Source organism: Barbus barbus (genome assembly GCF_936440315.1).
Source record: "Barbus barbus genome assembly, chromosome: 7".
NCBI classification, from domain to species: domain Eukaryota; kingdom Metazoa; phylum Chordata; class Actinopteri; order Cypriniformes; family Cyprinidae; genus Barbus; species Barbus barbus.
Window position 1 is genome coordinate 24,995,169 of NC_136735.1, and position 22,127 is coordinate 25,017,295.

General features: G+C 38.0%; 1 protein-coding gene across 2 annotated transcripts in view; it reads left to right on the forward strand.

The window, feature by feature from the left end:
• The first annotated feature begins 2,321 nt into the window (after positions 1 to 2,321).
• Positions 2,322 to 22,127, forward strand: part of LOC306873098 (adhesion G protein-coupled receptor L3-like) — an 80,368-nt gene continuing 60,562 nt past the window's right edge. For both annotated transcript variants that reach the window (XM_079422133.1, XM_079422134.1), the window contains exons 1-4: positions 2,322 to 2,419; positions 4,155 to 4,368; positions 9,517 to 9,626; positions 14,790 to 14,804. In XM_079422133.1, the coding sequence (XP_079278259.1) occupies positions 2,365 to 2,419; positions 4,155 to 4,368; positions 9,517 to 9,626; positions 14,790 to 14,804 (394 nt within the window). In that variant the 5' untranslated portion in view covers positions 2,322 to 2,364. The remainder of the gene's footprint in view (positions 2,420 to 4,154; positions 4,369 to 9,516; positions 9,627 to 14,789; positions 14,805 to 22,127) is intronic.

A 22,127-nucleotide genomic window follows, 5' to 3' on the forward strand; every position in this document is an offset into this window, starting at 1 on the left:
CACATATGTGTATATATATTGTACACATGACTGACTGGCAGATTGACTGTTTACCATAAACACAAGATTCCTTGCTGCATATTTGATTGTCATAGATCTAAGACACAGACTGATTTAACCAGGACTTTACTGGTAGAATTATTACATGGTCATTTGATCATGCATGCGCACACACATGCTCTTTACTGGTACCGTGGCCATATTTCCATATGTCCCTGTTTATAATGTGGGACATCTGCTCGAAACCCTCCTGCTCACTTTACTAAGCAGCCATCAATCAAGCAGACAAAGAAAGAGAGTGTGTTTAAGCTTTGTGTGTTTTTGTGCATAAGAAGGAAGAGTGTGCGGCTGTGTGTTTCTAATGATTGAGTGGCATTGTTGAGTGTTTATGTAAGTTTAATGAGACAGTGGCTGTATAGTGCTTTATTTTTAATAAGGTAAAGATGTTCAGTGGACGTAGGCCATATATAACTATCTGTGTGTGTGTGTGTGTGTGTGGGAGAGGGAAAGAGGAAAGATGCATTAACCTGTTGTAGGAGGCATTAGCAGAGCACCACATATGTCTTCTCAAGAGTATTGTCACATGATTTTCATGCTATGCTGTCATTCCTCTGTTTTTACTGTTACACATTACACAGCTATGGGCATATTCAAATATGTGGATGTTTAGAAATACACTTTTGACACTGAGTTTTTTATTTAATATGTCCAACAGTGCATAGTTTGGTAACACTTTAGCATAGAGACCAGTTCTCACTATTACTACTTGCTTATTCGCATGCCATTTATTAACATATTGACTATTTATTAGTACTTGTAAAGCACATATTCTGCATGACCATATACTACATCCCTATCTTACCCAATACCTAAGCTTAACAACCACCTTACTAACTATTAATAAGCAGCAAATTAGGAGTTTATTGAGTCAAAAGTCATAGTTAAACGATTTGTTAATAGTGACAATTGGACCTGAAAAGAAAGTGTGACCTATATTTTCACTGTAATTTTCAACACATCTCACATTATTTATTGTTTAATAGCACTGTGGCTTTTCACCTTTGTGTTGCTAATCTCAAAGCTAGAATTTGTGAATACACACAATTTTTTAGATTTTTGGAATATTTGACTAAATTACTTACTTGATTGGAAATGATGCAAAGCAAAAAATATTCTGTAAGTGATATTTACTTCACCCCCTGTTTAGGTCATCATAGTTCTATGATTTATATTTTGTAATGGATTTCATAGTTTAAGATTGTCTAGAACAAGAATAAAAAAATGGTACGGATGTAAAGCATTTGAATATAAGATGAAACAAATGATGAAATTTCAAGACATTTTTTAAATTTCATATTTTCATATAAACAAAAAGTTAAACTCTAGATTAAAACTGTAGGAGCATAAAAGTGCCTGAAGTTAAAGAAACACCCAGACGCTCAATCTTTTTTTTTTTGTCGGATGATTAACTGGTTGCATGGTCAAACACACACAACAATCAATAATCTCTATTAAATATTATGGATTTGTTTTTCAGTGTCATCGACTTCATTACACAGACATGATTCAGAGACTGGCTAGATTTATGGCTAGAAGAGATATGACAGATCATTACATCTGGGTTCAGCTGTATCAGTTTCTCTGCTTTTTGAGCTGATTTGTTATTAATGAAAAATATTACGCTAAACTAACCTTAAAAATATTCCATAATATTCCTTAAAATATTCCATGTTTAAAGACAACATGACACCAGTCACAACTCATTTAACGTTTGTCGCACAGAACATATTACATAAACCTCTCACTGGCCGACTGTCCACAGTCCCTACAAACACAAGACTTGTTTTTGTTTATCTGTAGTATTTTGTAATTGGTGGTCTATGCACACATGCAACTAGAAGTCTTTCGGACCATGAGCGCAGCATATGAAGTTAAAAGTAGGTCATCCTTGATGTTGCTCGAGATCTTTGCGTTCTGTTTTCTTCTTTTGCATTCTGTCTAGCTGCCTTTGAGGACAAGAACACATCCTGTGCTGAATGTACTCAGTTGGTTTGGAAAGAAGAAAGTTCTTACTGTTTGAAAAAAAAAATTATGAAAATAAATTCCTTTTTTTGAATAATGTGCAAGAACACCAGCAACATTTAATAAGAACATAAACAGGGCCGATTTTGAGCTCCTGTTATTTTTGCATTGTAACACTGTGTACAACAAAAGTGACCTTTGGCTGTAACATTAACATTCTCTTTGCTTGCTCTGTGTGTGTCCTTCTTACTTTAGGTGTACGCGTCAGAGAGGAGCTCCATGGCTAATGTGAGACGCATCTTCAGTGAGTCTGTGCAGAGGTCATCAGGGTCATCGGCGGTCATGTGGTCCACACGCCTACTTTTCTTCTTCGCCCTCTTCACACCCGTCACGCTCGGTACTGCATGCACACACTCACACAGACAGAAGCCAATTATTTCCTTGTTGTGTTGTTTTCACTGAGATGGATAAATGAGATGTCTTACTGCTTTTATTTGATTAGTTGGCCCCCAACCTTGAAGTGCAGACTGTCAGATGAAGACGAGCCAAATGAGAGCGAAGCGCGCAGCTCTCAAATCTTCAGTGAAAATTTCACAAAGTTTTTGCGTCTTATTAAAAGTTTTGGAAACTATTAATTGAGACATCTCTTCTCGCAGCAATAAATGATTCATGAGCAATCACAGAATTTCACAACCACTGCACATCCGTTATGATCAAAACATTCACACATACGCAGAAAGGCGCTCACGCACATATGGGGGAGAGAAATTTGAAACACACAAACAAAAACAACTCCAAAGCCTTTTAATAGATAGCTGCATTTTGCCAAACACCATAGTGAAATATGAAATATAGCTGGATTATTTTCCAGTGAACGAGCCATTTTATGGGCCGATCCATAACTATAAAAATTGTGTGTGAACCTGTTAAAAGTGTGTGAGATCGAGTGCAGATGTAAGAGGATCTGACAGATCAATATTCATAGATGCAGACGTCTAGACTCTCTATGTGTGTGAGCCACATGCGAGCGCGACCCCGTGTGCACAACTCGGTCCCTCAAGGGGACTTTAGCGTAACGATTTGAGCTCAGAGGACACTGGGGAATTGGCCATTGGGGGAATGTTTTAAAAACATCAAGGCAACATTCAACACAAGCGCTCCCTCATCGACGTTCTCTGTATCTATGTAACGCACACATTCATTCAGCCTCTCTCCTTTTTTCTCACTGTTATCGATTGCTTCTTTTCTCTGGCACTCACCTTCCACCAGTCTCAAGGGCGCTAAAACACAGTTCCACCTCGACAACAGCCTTCCTGCCTGCACTCGATTCTATTTAAACCAATAACCTACATTATACCCATAAGCCATTTCAGTTCTATACATCAGCCCTGCCCACACACTCACGCACAGTCATTTCTGCTGGCCTTTGCTTTCTTTTAGAATCAGAATGGCTCTTGTGTGTGTGTGTGTGTGTGTGTGTGTGTGTGTTGTTAAATCTCAATGGAAACGATTGCGATGGCGACGGTTAAATCCTGGATCCTGATTGGATGATGATGTGGCATCTCTGCTGTCAGTGTGTGTGCTAATCGGATGCAGTAGCAGAATATGAAATTAACTCGTGCACACAGTCAAGTGTCATTCACATCCCTGAGATTAATTTCATAAGAGCGAGTGTGTGTGAGGGTGTCTGAATCTGTTTGTGTCTGTGTACGCATTAGAATGCAGTTTATTGTGTTGGTGTTATGGTGTTTGTCTATGGCTATACGTCATGCGGGGAAAGGAGTGTGTTGCTACGGTAACAGGAAATGGGTGGTGCTAAAGAATGTAATTTTTGATTTAAGTGTCTGTGTGTGTGTGTGATTTAAAGAAAGGTTGTTACTGAGACATGATAACTAGATAGATGTAACTTTTGGGTGCAGATATGAGATCTTTCTATTGTATAATGAAGAATGGTTTTGCTCTCAATAACTATTATTTTTGCTACATGCCGTCTTTCTCTAACACACTCAAAAACTGGATTATTTTATGTCTGAGAGAGAGTGCGTGAATGAAAGATGAAGAACAATCTGTTTGTGTTTAAATTTGTTTCATAGTTTGTTCAGCCTAATATTTTTCTCTCTCTTTTTTCGCAGTTTTAAGTCGTGCTCCAGTGCCGATGGCTGTGGTGCGTCGAGAGCTGTCATGTGAGGGTTATCCTATCGAGCTGCGCTGCCCGGGCACCGATGTCATTATGATCGAGAGCGCCAATTATGGGCGCACAGATGACAAGATCTGTGACTCGGACCCAGCTCAAATGGAGAACACTCGCTGCTATCTGCCTGATGCCTACAAGATTATGGGCCTCAGGTAGAGAGATACATTCACATGCTTTGTGCTCTATTGTTGTCTCACAGGCTGTATTAATGTGTGCGTCTTTGTACGTGTGTGTGTGTGTGTGTGTGTGTGTGTCAGTGCATGGCTTCGTACACACTGCAGCTAAATGAGTCATTCCATCATGGAGGACCATTTGTGTCCGCAACATCTGGTGAAATTATAAACCTATTGTAATAACAATGTTTTCATGCGATGTACTTTGAAATAGTTTTAAAAATGATGTGCATTTCTATGTGCGTGTAGACGGTCATAAAAATGTTATTCTAATTTAATTGTATTAAAATTATGTTTTTCTAAATAAAAAAAAGACCACAGGTTACACACACACACATTGAAACTTTGCTGCAATAAGCTATGTATTGGTTTGCCCATTCACTCTAGATCAGTCACATTTATATCAACACATTCACATTCAAATTAAATCAGGTTTTAATTTCATCGAATCTAAATGTGTCCATGAATTTTGATTCCTCTCATCACGCTGCTTGTTTATTTTAAAATAATAGGGAGGTAAATATTACTGTTTTATATTATTTAATATTAAATGGCACAGTGAAGAGGAAATTATATCATTTAAGTTTTTAAAGGAGACAATGTCTGCTCTCAACAGTCTTACATAATTCGTTTTTTCAAGCTTGATAAGATTTCTCAAGCAGAAAGAATTTATGTAATTTGTTCTATTTATAGAAAATAATCATGTTGTTGTCTGAATACTAATGATAGGAGGCCATAAGTCTTGTAATTGTTAACTAAAAATAAAACTATTATAATGTTTTAATGTTAGAAATTAGATAAAAATGTAAACTTAATAAAAAAACTAAATGAAAATGAGAAATGTTGTATTTGCAATTAACTGAAAAAAATGTTAAAAATGAAAATGCTAAAGTTATGAAAAATTAAGCTTAAAAATAAATTAAATAGAAATACAAAAATAATAAAAATTAGAAAAGCACATATCTAAATGACTAAATCCTTAATTAAAATTAAAATGAAAGCTGAAAATATGAAAATGAATGTTAATTCAAAATATTAAAATAATACTATATAAATAATACTATATACTATATAATAATAGTATATAAATAATACTAAAATTAATAATAATACTGCCCATAAAAAATCTTAAAAAATACATATATTAAAATTTATGTATTACTTTATTTAAAAAACAATTTTTTTTTCATTTAGCATTTTATATAGTAGCACTTAAAGATATTATGTGCCTGACAGAATGCTTAAAGATTTAGCAGAAATTTACTTTACAATTAACCTTTCCAAAATGACCGTGAATGACTGTGAGTACAAACCACATTCTACAATTAAATTCACTGCTAAAACATCCAGGCAGTGACAATTGCAGTTTCATTAAATCTGAGTACTATGTACAGACCCAAACTGAGCAGCTAGTTGGTAATGCAGTAATGCTGCTATTGAGTTACACTGTGTCAACTGTTGCAACTTGGAGTGAATCCTGCATTCCATACACACATGGAATAATAATTTAGGGTATTTATTCCCGCATTTAAATGTGGTTGTCACTCCCAAAACTTTGCAGTGTGTACGTGGGCTGTGTGTTAGGTTTCAGCTGAGCTCATTGTGGAGAGCGAAACTGTCAACACTTTGATTTGTAGGCATAATTAGCACATAAGAGCGTAATAAAAAACAGGAAAAAGACATTGTGCTTCAAAAGCAGGTGTTTGCCATGCAGAACAATGTAAGCGTATATTTGTGCAGTGCTTTTTTTTTACACATCACACGGAATTAATCAGATGTACTCATTTGAGATTGTCCACGTAACATAACGCCCCAAACATCAGCCTTCAAACATATTAGCCATCCTGTTTGCATTGTTCAAAGTTGTCTGGCAGGACAGATGAATTCTTTGCCTCCAAACTACACAGACGAAGCCGAGCTACAGAGACACAGAACCCACGCAGAACAAAACCCCATTATCATCTGCGTCAACACAAGAAACATTATCGTTTCAGTTCCGGCTAATGTCGAGAGCACAGTCTGCTATCTGTCCGACCTTGACTTTGACTGGGGACGACAACCTGGCACCCCATGGCACAAGAAGAAAGATATAGGGATGTAGGGAATGGGCTACGCATGAGAATAATCACAAACTATGAACGGATGTGTCATGCTGCGTAACGGCATGCCTTGCCCTCATAAAAGATTCTTAAAAGTGGCGGCTTCTACTGTATGCTTTTAATTTCGAACCGGACAGATTTGATTATACATTTTTTTGTTCATTCAGAATGACTCCCTGTGTGTTTGTGTGTGTGTAATCAGTGAAAATGTGTAAGGGAGCGAGCACCATATCCTGCCCTGAGGTCGCCTGTTATACCACCTGCCAGCTGCCACACACACACACACACACACACACTGCCTCAGGGTAGACCAGACTGTAAGATCCAATTAGCAAGGCCATAGACCATGCCCAGAGTCAATGTGGAGGAAATTACCATTTATGAGTTCTCTTTCATACACACACACCAATATACCTGTGACACATGCTCACATTCTCTTGTGAGACTCGATTTAGATGTTTGGATGCTGGCAGCCCGCTTTTATCAACACACAAGAGATAGATTTTTCAGTTTCTATAACCCTGAACTGCTAATGTGCAAGGCACGCTCAGAATGTAACAGTGTATAATTCCCATAGAGGAATTAGGAAACGTTCTATGAAACAGAAGACAAGAGAAAGAGTTCGCCTTTTTTCTCTCTCTGTCCTGCTCCGCTGCTTTTTATAGAAGCTGTGGCTGGAATCACACATCATTTATCATTCTCCACCTCATCTCCCGCTCTCCCTTTCTCTCTGTCACTCGCTCTCTCTCATTTTGTCTGACCTTTACATCTCACTCAGTTTGGGCTAATGTATTCACAGAGTGTGTGTGTATGTGTGTGCCATGGCGGGCTAATGCTCTAATCAATGAGGGGAGGTAATTGGAAGGTGATTGTTTGGGAGCCCCTTATCCAAGATCTATTGGCAGACATAATATATTACACAAAGAGATTTCAACTAGCAGGTCTGATGCAATTCAGAGGAGAGAGAATAGAACTGATTTCACACGCTGCACGCTAAACAGTTGTTCCAGAAATGAAAATGGCGAGAGAGCCTGTGATTGGTCAGGGTACTTGATTTTCTCAAATTATTGATCATGTTACATTGCATGTGGAAATGGTTTTGTTAAAAAACATTTAATCTATTATCATGTTCATCCCCAATTCTGTAGTTTGCAAAAGATCATGCTTATTACTGTAATGCAAAAAAACTACTTTAATTGTAAGTTTTACAATTTTATGTGATTTTTTTAAATATAATAAAACAAGCAATAGCATGTACTGTAAAAAGTTAATTCTAATTCGCTGGTATGCAGCTCATGCTTATTTATTTATTGATTAGATATTTTCCTTCCTAACCTTCTATTGATTGTGAAGAAAGGGGATTTGTGGTTTTGCCAAGCTGTGACATAAACTAAAAGCTACTGGCTGTTTTCAAACGAGACAAACTCTTCAGCATATTCCCAACTTACTGTTTCAAAATATGTAAACGCTGGAAAGAAAACTGCACTTGTTGACATTTGACATCTTTATTCACTGATTTCATCAAAGCAGGACAATGTGGAATATTTTTTTAAAGCAGATTTTTGATTTGATCACAAATTTATATTTATTGCTGTCAGTGTCGACAATCGAACCCATCATCTTGGCATTGCTAGCGTGATACTCTATTGTTGAGCTTCAAGGATGCTCATAACTATAAAAAATCCCCCACCTTATTGGACCCATGTCATCAAATGATTACAAATCATGATATCCTGTGTGTGTTTGTGAGCGAAATAGGAAACAGTTATTTACACACATAGGAAACTCTCTGATATCTCAGTCAGGTGATGTTCTTCAAGGCCAGTGTCTCTGTACATCTGGACGATGCTGATATATTCATGTGACACACGCTGCCCCAGTTCATTCAGTCATCTCCTCACTTCAGCCTGTCTGATCGGACCGTTTGCATACACCCAAACAACTGTTAACACAAATCTAAAACACACAAAACCCGAGACAACATTTCTTAGGCGGGGGCATTGAGTAGGCTAATGGGTGTTTTGTGCATGCAAATCTTTACCTTTAAAGAAAAAGACAAAAAAATCTCCTCTTCTCTCCTCCTAAATTAGGTCATATCTGAGTGTTGCACACTGCCGCACAAGAGCTGTCGCCCCGGAAACCAGAGATGCCCCACAGCACTGTCACACTCACTCAGCACAGCAATTAAGGCCCACACACACACGCACACATACCCAAACTGTAACACACACTTAACATACCTGCATCTATACTTATACACAAATATACACAAATGCCAAGATACCAATCCTATACAATATTCCATTGTCTGGCAGCTTGAAAAGTAAGAGGCGAAACACACACACGCACGCGCGCACTCACACCTGAGTCCGTCAGACTGTCACTTGCCTTATAATGATTTTGTGAAGCTAAGGTTGGAAACTTAAAAAGCTGAATATGTGTTTGTGTGTCTGTGTGTGCATTTTAAGTGCCCCATGGGTTTGGACTGGAAGGTTTCCATGGTTACACATTGAGGGAGATATAACTGCGCTTTAAGATTCTTGTGTGTGTTTGTACATGTGTCAGTTGTGTTTTGTGTGTGTGCTTGCATTTCTATAGGGTGTAATAATCATGAAATATGACAGAGATGTCATGTGGTGGCCATCCGTATGTGTGTGCATGTGTTCCTGCCAAGCAGGATTTGTTAAAACTGTCTGTTTTTTTGTGCCAGAATTCGTTCTGCTCTGTATTTTCAGCCCTACGTGTACATACGACCTACATAAGAATTACATTTGAACAACAGCATGTGTTCCTGGGCTCTTTGGGGAGCCCACATTTTGAGTCTTTCAGCTTCATTGAGATTGTTGAGTAAAAGTATCTTTTTTCTTTCATTTGATGAAAATGGTATTTTAGGGCTCATTAATTTTTATCGTACATATTGATCGAGTACATACGGTTCATATGCCTAATGTCAGACTGATATTGAATGAACTGAACTAATAGCTTTGCTTTATCTGTCTGCGTGTATCGTTCTCTCTTTCTCTCTCAGGTGTAACAACCGAACTCAGTGTGCAGTCGTTGCTGGCCCTGATGTTTTTCCTGACCCTTGTCCTGGAACGTACAAATACCTTGAGGTTCAGTACGAGTGTGTGCCATACAGTAAGTTCTCACACACACATACATGCTCATGCTTATTTATTTATTGATTAGAGATTTTCCTTCCTAACCTTCTATTGATTGTGAGGAAAGGGGATTTGTGGTTTTGCCAAGCTGTGACATAAATTAAAAGCTACTGGCTGTTTTCAAACGAGAAAAACTCTTCAGCATATTCCCAACTTACTGTTTCAAAATATGTAAACGCTGGAAAGAAAACTGCACTTGTTGACATTTGACATCTTTATTCACTGATTTCATCAAAGCAGGACAATGTGGAATATTTTTTTAAAGCAGATTTTTGAATTGATCACAAATTTATATTTATTGCTGTCAGTGTCGACAATCGAACCCATCATCTTGGCAAGTTAGAACAAACTTCTAACTTTTAAGTATTAAACTTTGGTGTATAACTCATTCTTTTGTGCTACAGGCTAGACATTAATTATATTTAAAATTGTGTGGCTTGTTGAGTAGAGGTGTGCTATTACTTCTAAAAGATCCATGAATGTGTCAGACTTAAATGAATATTATATACAAGTTAATACAATCGACAACATTTGTTGCATAGTGTTCCCATAGTGTTACCATAAAAATTATTTTGATTTGCCCTCAAGGTTACAATGGAAGTAAAAGGCAATGGAAGTAAAATCTTCAATTTTTGAAGATTTACATGCAGAAATGTAAAGCTTATTATTTAATGAAAGCACCTGCCTTAATTCTTTTTGTGTATATTGCTTGACCTGCAAAAGTTATTGTTATAATTTTTATGGCTGTTTTAGGTTTTTATGGTAAAAAAAATTAGGGAAGTTTTCAAATTGGATAAAACATTGTTTATTCCATGTGGCTATACATTTAAAACAGTCAGTATTTTAACATTTACAAATGAATCACATTCACTTCCATTGTACAGCAAGCTCTTTGCTATAACTCAGATTTAAAAAAAAAAGTTTAATAAAAAGCAAAATAATGTTATACTTTGTACAATATAACCCTTTCAGCATTTTTTTTTTTAAATTAAGGCATTACTACTTATGAAACTTTTCACTAATATAGGAAATATATATGTATGTACATATAGAATACCAGCAGCCTCAAGCTGTTTTAAAACAAATTTTCCAGGTTAAAGTTAAGCTCTGTCGACAACATTTGTAACATAATGTTGATTACCACAGAAAATGATTTAGCTTTGTCCCTTGTATATCTTTTATATAGCAGAAAAGTGTGGTTATAGAAACACTTGGAATGTGAAGATTGCATTTTTTACATTAATTATTCAGTAAAAGCCTGTTTATTATTTGAATTGTTCTTTTTGAGGTAGAAATACTTTTCTTGGTAGATGAAAGTTATGCCTTACTGATGTAACTCCATTATGATTCCTGTAAACATTGTTTTACAGAAAGTTACGTCATGTCCCTTTCTGGTATTATTGCATGTATGGTGTGATATTTGCCAGGTTTACTGGCTTTACTGAGGTTAAGTCATCATGACAAGCTGGTTGAAATATTGGATATAACTTTAGCCAGATGGCCAGTACACGATTTCCATGCCAACGCATATAATGTGTGGCTGTACTTCAGTCTTTTTTTGCCTGGCCCTCAGTACTTTGTAAGTGCCTTATTGTACCTGTAGTTTTTGGTGTTCTTTCTGTGCTTTTTTTTTTTTTTTAAGAAACTGTGGTAATGGAATTTAATAATAAACATTACACCACAAATAATTTCGATAGAGCTTAACCATTCAAGACAGGGGCATTTTCTGAAATTTGGCCCTCACAAGTACAGAAAAAACAAGTGCACTCACATCTACTCATACAAAGAGCCTCAAGACCATAATAATGACTCCATTAGTTCAGGTTTTTATTCACTGAGTCACTGTCAAATTTTCATATCAAAATTATTAGAAACTTTTGTGCTTTCCTAAAAGCTTAGCATTGCAGTGATTGCTACCTGGCACCTCAGTCAGATCTGTCACCAAATATGAACTTTCAAATATGAAATATTGAACCTGACAGAAAAATGCATATGAATGTACTTCTGTTGCATTTATTCGCTGTTTTCCGACCTCGTCCCTTGCCATGACTCATGGGAAAAGAGCCTGTCAATCATCCGAGGGTTGAGCGATGTGGTTTCAAGTTCTCACGGTTTCTGTGGGGTTGGTGTTCCAATCTGGGGTGGCCATGGCAACGGTGACGATAAATCAGTATCGTATGACTGCGGCACTGGCAGCAGGAAAAGCCTGAATACACTTATACACTTTGTTTCACCTACACATTCACGTACACATACACACTCATACTGATTCACAAATGGGTGGAATAGCAGAGACATGGTGGAATTTCTTGCACAGAGCTAAATGACACAAAGGACACACAAGCAGGATGCACACACGGTTCTTTTTGACCTTTTGACCATAAATCGTCCTGCGCATAGGGGTCATGAAGTGTGTGTGAGTGCTCATAAGTGCATACATGTATGTTTGTGACCATCTGGTCAAAAAAAGGCCTAAAACTTTTTTCCACAGGCCCACTAATTACTGGGGAGGTCCATCATACGTACAGACACGCACACAAACAGTCTCACATGCACACACACACACACAGGCAGGTAATTTAATTACTTCAGTCTTAGAAACCCATGGGAACATGTTCCAAATGTTTTCTTGAGGTTTTTCTGGCTTTCTCTTCTCCCCTGTGATGGAGGAGTTGGCAGAACTCCAGTCAACCTTTCTGCTTTGGCCTCAATATGGGACGTCTGTTTTACCTACACACTCAAAAAACTTCACCTCATATACTGCAGATACTCAGTACCTGCTCCTTAGATCTGTGTGATTAACTACTGTCTTTATGGAGGGAATAAAGTAGTTTTTTACAGTCTAGGAATCGTGCGTCTATTTACGTTAAAAGGATAGTTCACCACAAAAAAGTAAATTCTCTCATCATATACTCATTCCAATCCCAGCTTTATTCTTCTGTGGAAAGTAAAAGAAGATAGTTTTAAAAATGTTCCAACTGTGTTTGTCTATACAATATAAGTAATTAGGGTCCAAAACAACCCCACTGATTTTCATTGTATGGACAAAAAGAAAAAAAAAAAACTGGCATTTTCCAAAATATTTTCTTTTGTGTTACACAGAAGAAAGAAAGTAATTCGTAAAGTAAGTAATTAATTAAAGTAAGTAATTCGAAAGTAAAGAAAGTAGTTTGGAATGATACCAGGGTGAGAAAAATTGTGCCAAATTTAGCCCTTCCCCTTTCGATACTTAGGGAAAACTGTGACCACTGAAAGGCCATGTAGAAATACATAAACATATATAAAATGTTTGTATTGCACTACATTGTGCTGTTTTTGCACTACGCATAATGGCAGATATAGTGCAGAAGTATGTGAAATGGGATGTATCTAGTCTCTTTTTGGCACTATCTGTTTGCTTGAACTTGCTATGCCAACCCAGCATAGCAACATTGGCTCAGCCAATAGCGTGAATTTGGGGAGGGGCTATCTGTTTGACTGACCAGTGACTGACTTGGAGTGTTTTGTAAACTTGTTTGGAAACAATCAATATTTTTGCAGTTCTGTTTGATGTTGGCATGAAACAGAAATCTATTTTCTAAATGCATATTATTTGTGCACAATTTATCTGTGCATGCATTTAATTTTTCCTTTTTTTTCTTTATTCTTTAATCAAAATGTCAATCTTCCAGTGAGACAGCATATTTCGTTCTGATGACATATGTTAGATTTCTCCAATCATTTAGTCTGCTTAAACCCCACCCCTTTCTTACAATTGGCCGCAAGCTCGCATTCAGATCTGCCACCATCTAATCAACAAACGGTGGAAAGAACCATGTCCCTGACCTACAATTAGTTTTTTTTTAAATAATCTGTTTTACTCAGATGTCCATCACAATACGGAACAAATGATTTTGGTTAACATACAGTAGAAATCTGTAACATCACCCACATCGGCCTGTCAGTTGTGATGGATAGGGTACTAGTAGAGGAAGTCGTAACCTCCCGGTGGGCCTAGACGCATCACTTCTTTATACATTATAACTGACAGCCAATGACTATCTGTTATTGATCCTTTTACAATGTGACTGAAACTCGACTAGGTGTGTGTGTGGGAGACATAATTGCTTCTAAATCAGATCTCCTGGTACCTCATTCACACACTCACACAGTCTCTCTCTTGTGTGGTGGCTTATTTATTGAGTGATGCATTAACAGTTAATCCTCATGCATATTTCATAGAGAAGTACACACACACACACACATAAAGGAACATAAATGGTAGCAACTGTCTAGATTGTAATTTTTTAAAAAGCAAGTCAAGCTCTTATTGTCATTGCATGAGTACAATGAAATTATTTTAGTCTTCCACTGCTGGTTGCATAATATTTAAAATAAGCATAAAAGTGTATGTAAATAGAAATGTTTGCAAAGATAGAAACACGCAAAATTAAAACTAATTTGATATTAAAACTGTGGTAAATTAAAGTGAGAAACAGATCATTTGAAGTGTGTAATTTTCACATTACTACCGTCACAAATGGAATTGCAAAAATACTAGTTGTTTTCAAACTACTTTTAAACCACTCCCCCCTCACTGGTCAGCCAAACAAATAGTCTTGCCCCTAACTCACAATGATGTTGTGTCAGGCTACAATTTTTAATATAAAAATAGGAAAATTCAGCTTTAAAATTGGTGTAAAACCAATTTGGAGTTAACCATATAATTTATACAAAACAAGTGAATAAATAATGGTACACATTAAATTTGTCTTTTATTCATTAGTCAAGAAGGCTGGCCAAGAAGCTGGTCTGTATCTAAATCTACAATTTATTTACAATTTTTGTGAAACAAACCCTATGTCTTTCTTTTTTTAAAAATTCTGTCTCTAGTTTGTTTTTATACATACATTTTTCTTATTAATAGTCTAATATCACATGGACACACTATATTTGTTTTCAAAAATTATGATCACTTTGTTAATGGAATTTGTAGAATACAAATGAAGCACATTTTACTACTTTCACAAGATTGGGTTAAGACACGACGCACATTACATGCATATGGAATTGAATTACTGTGAAGTATTTAATATTGCATCATTAATCTGTTGTTTCTTTCTCTCTCTTTCTCTCTTCTTCCACCCTTTTGTGAATGCAGAAGTGGAACAGAGAGGTAGGTCCATCACTTCCATTACTTTAATATAATTTAAGTGTGTAATTCACTGTCAGGCTGTTATGGTGTTATTTGATACTAATGACAGATTGGCGATCAGTAGCTCATAATGGTTTATATTAGGAATGCGGAGGAGAAACTTGATCTCAGACCAAGGCTTTACTCCCTGAATTAGACCTCTATTTCTCACTGTCTCCTCTCTCTTGATCTGTCTCAGTGTATCTGGTGGTTTACCATGCATCAGATGTACAGGGAGGTGTTGCCACTGTTTAAAACTTAAGCTGCCGATTGTGCTGACCACAGGAAGTGACAGTGTGAAACTGATGTTTTGCGATGTTTTGTCTCCGGAATGGCCTGGGGGGAATCTAGACCGTCAGACCTTAACATAATAACTTAATTTTCTGCATAGCTAGAGATGACGCATGAACAGTTATCAAATTTATCAAATGGCGAGAACACTCAAATTGTGAATTGGCATTTTAAAATTGGAGCTTTTTTTGGCTGGTTGCCTTGATTTTAAATAGAAAGGCATGCATATTAAAAAGCACCTTTTAAATTGACAATAACAGAAAAATAGCAGTCATTTTTACTGTGTACTCAGTTAGGAGCCTCTCAAGGTTTTTCTCCACTAGCAAAACACAGTCACCACAGGCTTCTTGTTTGTAATATTTGAAACATATTTTTTTCTGTAAAGCTGCTTTGAAACAAAATGCATTGTAAAAGGCACCATACAAATGAATATGAATTGAATGCTTGAATATGAATTTAGAAATCAGAATGGCAAAAATAAAAGGATGTATGGGCTACCAAAACATTTTAAAGTAAAAAAGTAATGAAACATAAAAAATGAATAAACACAAATATACTTGAGTTTATCAAAGGCCAAGAAAAGTTCCGGGATGAAGACATATTGTGGAAAATGAATGCATCTAAAACAATAAAAGGAAACATCCAGTAACAGTTCAAATACCAGCCACACTTCCCATGAGGATGTCCCTCATTCTGGGAACGGAATGGTGGGAAAGGGCCGATACTGTGGCAGGCATTCCGTGTGACTGTTTCTGTTTGTGTGTGACCATGTAAGTATATCTGTATGTTTTGCAGGAGTATCATTATAAATCAAAAAGAGCGAAAACATTGGACATTTACACACACACACACACACGTTTGTTTTTGTGAAAAGTGGGGACATCCCATAGGCGTAATTGTTTTTATACTGTACAAACTGTATGTGCTATTGCCCTACACCAACCCTTACACCTAAACTTGCATTTCTACTTTCCCCCCAAAAACCTCACTCTGTATGATTTATAAGCGTTTTGAAAAGTGGGGACATGGGGCAATGTCCTGAAAAGTCACCTTCACCTTGTAATACCTGTGTCATTATACAAATTTATGTCCTCATGTGTCACAAAAACGCGTGCAAACACACACACACAGAGGGTTTAATTACAAGACTGTACATTTGTAAGATATGCATGACAACCCGGCCTGCTGTACAGCTGGTGGCTAACCCTGACTTTAAGCCAATCTCAACTGTGTTTATTGGTCATTGATTTTTCACAGTGCTTCAAATTGTAATTTGAATTACTCCCAGAAATTTTCCCAGGGTTAGAAAATACTGTTACTATTTTTGCCAGCAATATATTGTGGGTAAGTTCATGCAATAGAATGTTAATATTACAAGCTGTAATTCTGGAGGACAAATTAAGGTTGATTTGCATAAGGCTTAACAGATGATTATTTTTGTCTTCACATTTAATGTACCAGGAATAATAGGGTGATGATTCTTAACCACCCCCCACATAAATGTTTGCACCGTGTGAATTTTCCTCAGGGTTAGAGAAGTCGGTGAGACAGATTTTCAGAACCTCCTGAGGGATTCTGCTGGAGTCATGAACTATAAATCGGGTTACTAGTCATCAGATATGATTCAATAGATGTCTCTCTCTCTCTCTCTCTCTCTCTCTCGCTCAGACTCAAACCATGTAGCTTTCTGATAATGTTAGTTGCAGACCATTGCAGTTGTTAGTGTGGAATATGGATCAATAACATACAAGAGTGTTTACAATAGAGAAAAGGAGAAATATTTTTAAAAATCTAGTTAAAAAAACGCACATACTAAGTCCCAAGAAATGCTTTTTGTATTTGGTTGGTTTTATGTAGTTTTTTTTTTTAATTATTTTATTTTTTATTTCTTTTTATAAACAAGATTAACAGTGCACATAAAAATTAAAGTAATATTAACAAAAAAAAAAAAGAAAAAAGGGAGAAATATAGAACATATATATCAGATTTATGCTACACAGCATATACAGCTATAGTCCTATACATACATACAGTCGTGGTCAGAATTATTGGCACCCTTGGTAAATATGATCAAAGAAGGCTGTGAAAATTAATCTGCATTGTTAATCCTTTTGATTTTTCATTAAAAAAATTCACAAAAATCTAACCTTTCATTGGATAATAAGAATTTAAAATGGGGGGAAATATCATTATGAAATAAATGTTTTTCTCTAATACATTGGCCACAATTAACGGCACCCTTTTATTCAGTACTTTTTGAAACCTCCATTTGCCAGTTTAACAGCTTTCAGTTTTCTCCCATAATGCCTGATGAGGTTAGAGAACACCTAACAAGAGATCAGAGACCATTCCTTCATCCAGAATCTCTCCAGATCCTTCAGATTCACAGCTCCATGATGGTGCTTCTCCTCTTCATTTGACCTCACTCATTTTCTATAGGGTTCAGGTCAGAGCACTGGAAGGGCCATAGCAGAAGCTTGGTTTTGTGCTCAGTGACCCATTTTTGTGTTGTTTTTGAGGTTTGTGTTTGCATTATTGTACAGTTGGAAGATCCAAACATGGCCCATTATAAGATTTCTAACAGATTCAGTCACTTATTGATTTTTTATCTGTTGGTATTTGATAGAATCCATGATGCCATGTGTCTCAACAAGATGTCCAGGACCTCCAGCAGAAATATAGGCCCCCAACATAAAAAATACAGCAGTATATTTCATTGTACACATGGGGTACTTTTTATCCTTGTGTTCACCAAATCCATCTTGATCAAATCCAGCAATTTTTTTATCTGACCATAGAAGCCAGTCCCGTTTGAAGTTGCAGTCGTGTCTGATAACTGAATATGCTGGAGTTTGTTTTTAGATGAGCTATGACAATTTTTCTTGAAACCCTCCCAAACAACATGTGGTGATGTAGGTGCTGTTTGACAATTTTCTTTTCTGACCCCGAGACTCAACTATTTTCTTCAATTCTGCAGCTATGGTCCTTGGAGAGTCTTTAGCCACTCAAACTTTCCTTCTCACCGTGTATTAGGACGATATAGACACATGTCCTCTTCCAGGCAGTTTCTTAACATTTTCTGTTGATTGGAAATTCTTAATTATTGCCCTGATTGTGGAAATGGGAATTTTCACTGCACTAGCTCTTTTCTTAAAGCCACTTCACTAATTTGTGAAGCTCAATTATCTTTTGCTGCACATCAGAAATATATTCTTTGGTTTTTCTCATTGTGATGGATGATTAAGGGAATTTGGGCTTTGTTTTCCCTCCTATTTATATTTCTGTGAAACAGGAAGCCATAGCTGGATAATTTCATGTTCATAATAACCCTGGAGTGCTCAAAATTGTGAATATAAATAGGAATATACTTCAGAGATATTTTACTCATAATAATTTCTAGGGGTACCAATTATTGTGTCCAACGTGTATTTGAGAAAAAACATTTATTTCATAATGAGATTTTCTCCCCTTTTCAATTGTTTTAGTTCAATGAAAGGTTTGATTTTTGCGATTTTTTAAATAAAAGATCAAAAGGATTAATAATGCAGGTTTATTTTCAGAGTGTTCTTTGATCATAATTACCAAGGGTGCCAATAATTTTGACCATGACTGTACATCTCTGTGCATAGAATAAAAGAAAAACACAAACACACACACGCACACACACACACACACACATATATATATATTTATATACATACATATGTATATGAACCAACTTCCCAATTAAGGAGAGAAAGGGAGAAAGAAAGAAAACATCTCAGGTTACGTATGTAACCCCGGTTCCCTGAAGGGAACGAGACGCTGCGTCGATCGACGCTACGGGAACGCCTTCAGCGGGACCGCGCTCTGAACTAGAGTGTAATCTGTCCAATGAAAGGGCGAGACGTCATAGGCGGGTGACGTCACCGACCGGAAAGCATAAAAGCACGTGCGGCGGAGGCGGCGTTTACTTCCAGGAATGAAGCAAGCGCTTGCAGGGATGCAGGGAGTATGGCCTCGAGACGCAGCGTCTCGTTCCCTTCAGGGAACCGGGGTTACATACGTAACCTGAGACGTTCCCTTCCAGGAACTTGAGCTGCGTCGATCGACGCTACGGGAACGAGATGCCCACGCCCCCAGACTTCCAAGTCCCTGCCCTGTGTGTATCCCTCAGGAGCACTACAAGGGCGATAGAACAGAAGAGCCTGGAGTGACCCGCAGATCAAGGCCGAGAATCGAACAAAGGTGAGGGGCGTGGACCAACCCGCAGCATTGCAGATGTCCTGCATCGGAACACCTGCTAGAAAGGCCTTAGAGACCGCCATACCCCGGGTAGAGTGAGCCTTAACCCCCATAGGCGAGGGGAGACCGGAGGACTCAAAAGCAAGAGAAATAGCATCCACAATCCATCTGCTAAGAGTCTGCTTAGAAGCAGGCAGACCCCGCTTAGGAGGACCGAAGCATACCAGCAGTTGGTCCGTCCTTCTCCATGGAGCAGTTCTGTGGACATAAGCGTCCAGTACTCGAACTGGGCACGTACAATTATGCTTCCGCTGGTCGGGCTCCCGGAAGGGAGGAGGACTGAATGCCTGCAGCACGACGGGCTGTGGTCTAGAGGAGGGGACTTTAGGGATATAACCCGCTCGAGGGTAGAGGAAGGCTTTGGCCAGACCGGGCGCAAAGTCGAGAAATGAAGGGGCCACAGAAAGGGCCTGTAAATCCCCAACTCTCTTCAGAGAAGAAATCGCCAAGAGAAAGGTAGTCTTTAACCTGTTAACGTTCACCAGAGCGACCTCGCACTGAACGATCTTTGTTTGCATGTGTCATTGTTTTCTAATAGAATAAATGAAACGGGACAAAGTTAATCTTGTCAAACTATATATCATTCTGAGGGTCTAAGCCTCAAGCATCGACGACAGATCGCTGTTTTTCGATGGAAAGCTTATAAGGAATGAGTGGCACAAATTTGCTACATTTGTGTAAGCAGTACACATCCAAACACGCAGAATAAAAAAGCAGTACGTACCTTTATCATTGTAATAACGAGCCACAAACGCGTCCACTGCTGAAATCCCAGTTTAGTTAGAGAGGTAAGGGTCCACAGAACAACATACCAGCGAGCACTTTTAGTCCAGCGAAACAGTAACGTTGTAATAAGGATGAATATTCCTTTGTTTACGTTTCATTTCTTCAGAGAGTTATTGTTCGCGTCCGTTATGGAATAAATTACGCTCAAAAACAGCGTCTTGGTGGTAAAAAAAACAAAACGATGTTACAGCATACGGTTTTACAAAAATAATGAGACCGTCTACGGAAAAAAAAGTCTCAGAAAAGCGGAATATAGATTATTTGAATTTGGCGCTCCCTCCTGCGAGCTCTGACGCGGGCTATGACGCTTCTGTCATCTGAGCGGGGCGTAACTTAGCGATCTGCTTTATCCATAAAAAACTGTTTTTTTTTTTCTTCTACATTTTTTATATGTGTGTGTGTGTATTGTGTGGGGAATGTGGCCGTGTCTGCATGATTATAATATGTATGGACGCACATCAGCGTGTTTATTAGCGACTCTATGACGGCTATCATTGTGATTCATTGATCAGCTATTATTGATTATATGGCCCATCTGTTTGATTATAATCTGAATGGAAGCACATCAGCGTGTGTTTACTGACTCTATGACCATGTCTGGCAATATCACTTCACGTCTGGCAGTGATATTTATCATTGTAATAATGAATAACGAAGAATACTTCAGTATACATACTATATACAAAGCATTTTTTTTCTATTTTTTTTCCTTTTTATTACTCAAATAATTATTTTTGTATTTTTTAGTGCTCAAATAAATCTGTCTATTATTTTATAATTGAAAAACTATGCAGGAACATGTATAATGACTAAAATAGCTTGTATAATTCTGCAATCCATTTGGTGGTTATTTTTCCTCAAACAGGGGGGAGGGGGGGGACTATAAATAGTTTCAGAAAATATTGCAGGAATCTCATTTTTCATGGTATCTTCTTCAAATTTGAAATATGAACTCATGAGACCAGTGGCTTTCGATCCATTACTTTTCTGGATTGCTCCAGGACTTATTTCATGTATTTGTATATGAAATAAAAAAAACATTCAGTGTGGAAAAATATTTTTCAAGGCACGTCAGTGCCTATAACTTTTTATCTTTTTGAGCATTATCAACTCTGGATGATAGATAGTAAAGCCCAGAGTCTCTTCTTTCCAAAGATACCTAATTTGTTTGTGTAAGCACACTTTGTCACAAACTGTTACCATTTTAATTTAGGTAGGTTATTTTCACCTGCGAGGCCACAAATGGCAGTGAAGGTTAACAGGTTAAAGTGAGAAGGCGATCAGAGATCTCTTCAAAGGGCTCAAATGGAGGCTTACAGAGAGCTTCTAAAACCACAGCCAGGTCCCAGGTAGGGACCCGGGATCGTACTGGAGGCCTTAGCCTCAGCGCACCGCGGAGGAAACGTGTAACCAGGGGGTGTCGCCACTGTAAAGCCACCGAGAAGGGCGTGGTAGGCCGAAAAGGCTGCCACGTAAACCTTCAGAGTGGAGTGAGTAACCCCTGCGGAGAAACGGGCCTGCAGGAACTCCAGCACTGTACCAACCGGGCAGTTAACTGGGTCAAAGTGGCGGTCTCCGCACCAAGAAGTGAAAGATCTCCACTTCAGGGCATACAGTTTCCTCGTAGAGGGAGCTCTGGACTGGAGGATGGTCTCAGCAACCTCAGTTGAGAGACCGGAAGCTACGAGCTGCGCCTCCTCAGAGGCCATACCCGCAGCTTCCACAACTCCGGGCGGGGGTGGAAGATAGTGCCCCCCGCTTGTGAGAGGAGGTCTCTCCTGATGGGAATCTCCCACGGAGAGCCGTCGAGGAGAGAAATCAGGTCCGAGAACCATACTCGGCCCGGCCAGAACGGTGCTACTAACAGTAGGCTGACCTCGTCCTGGCGCACTCTCGCCAGAACTCCCGGGAGCAGAGCGATCGGGGGAAAAGCGTACAGGCGAA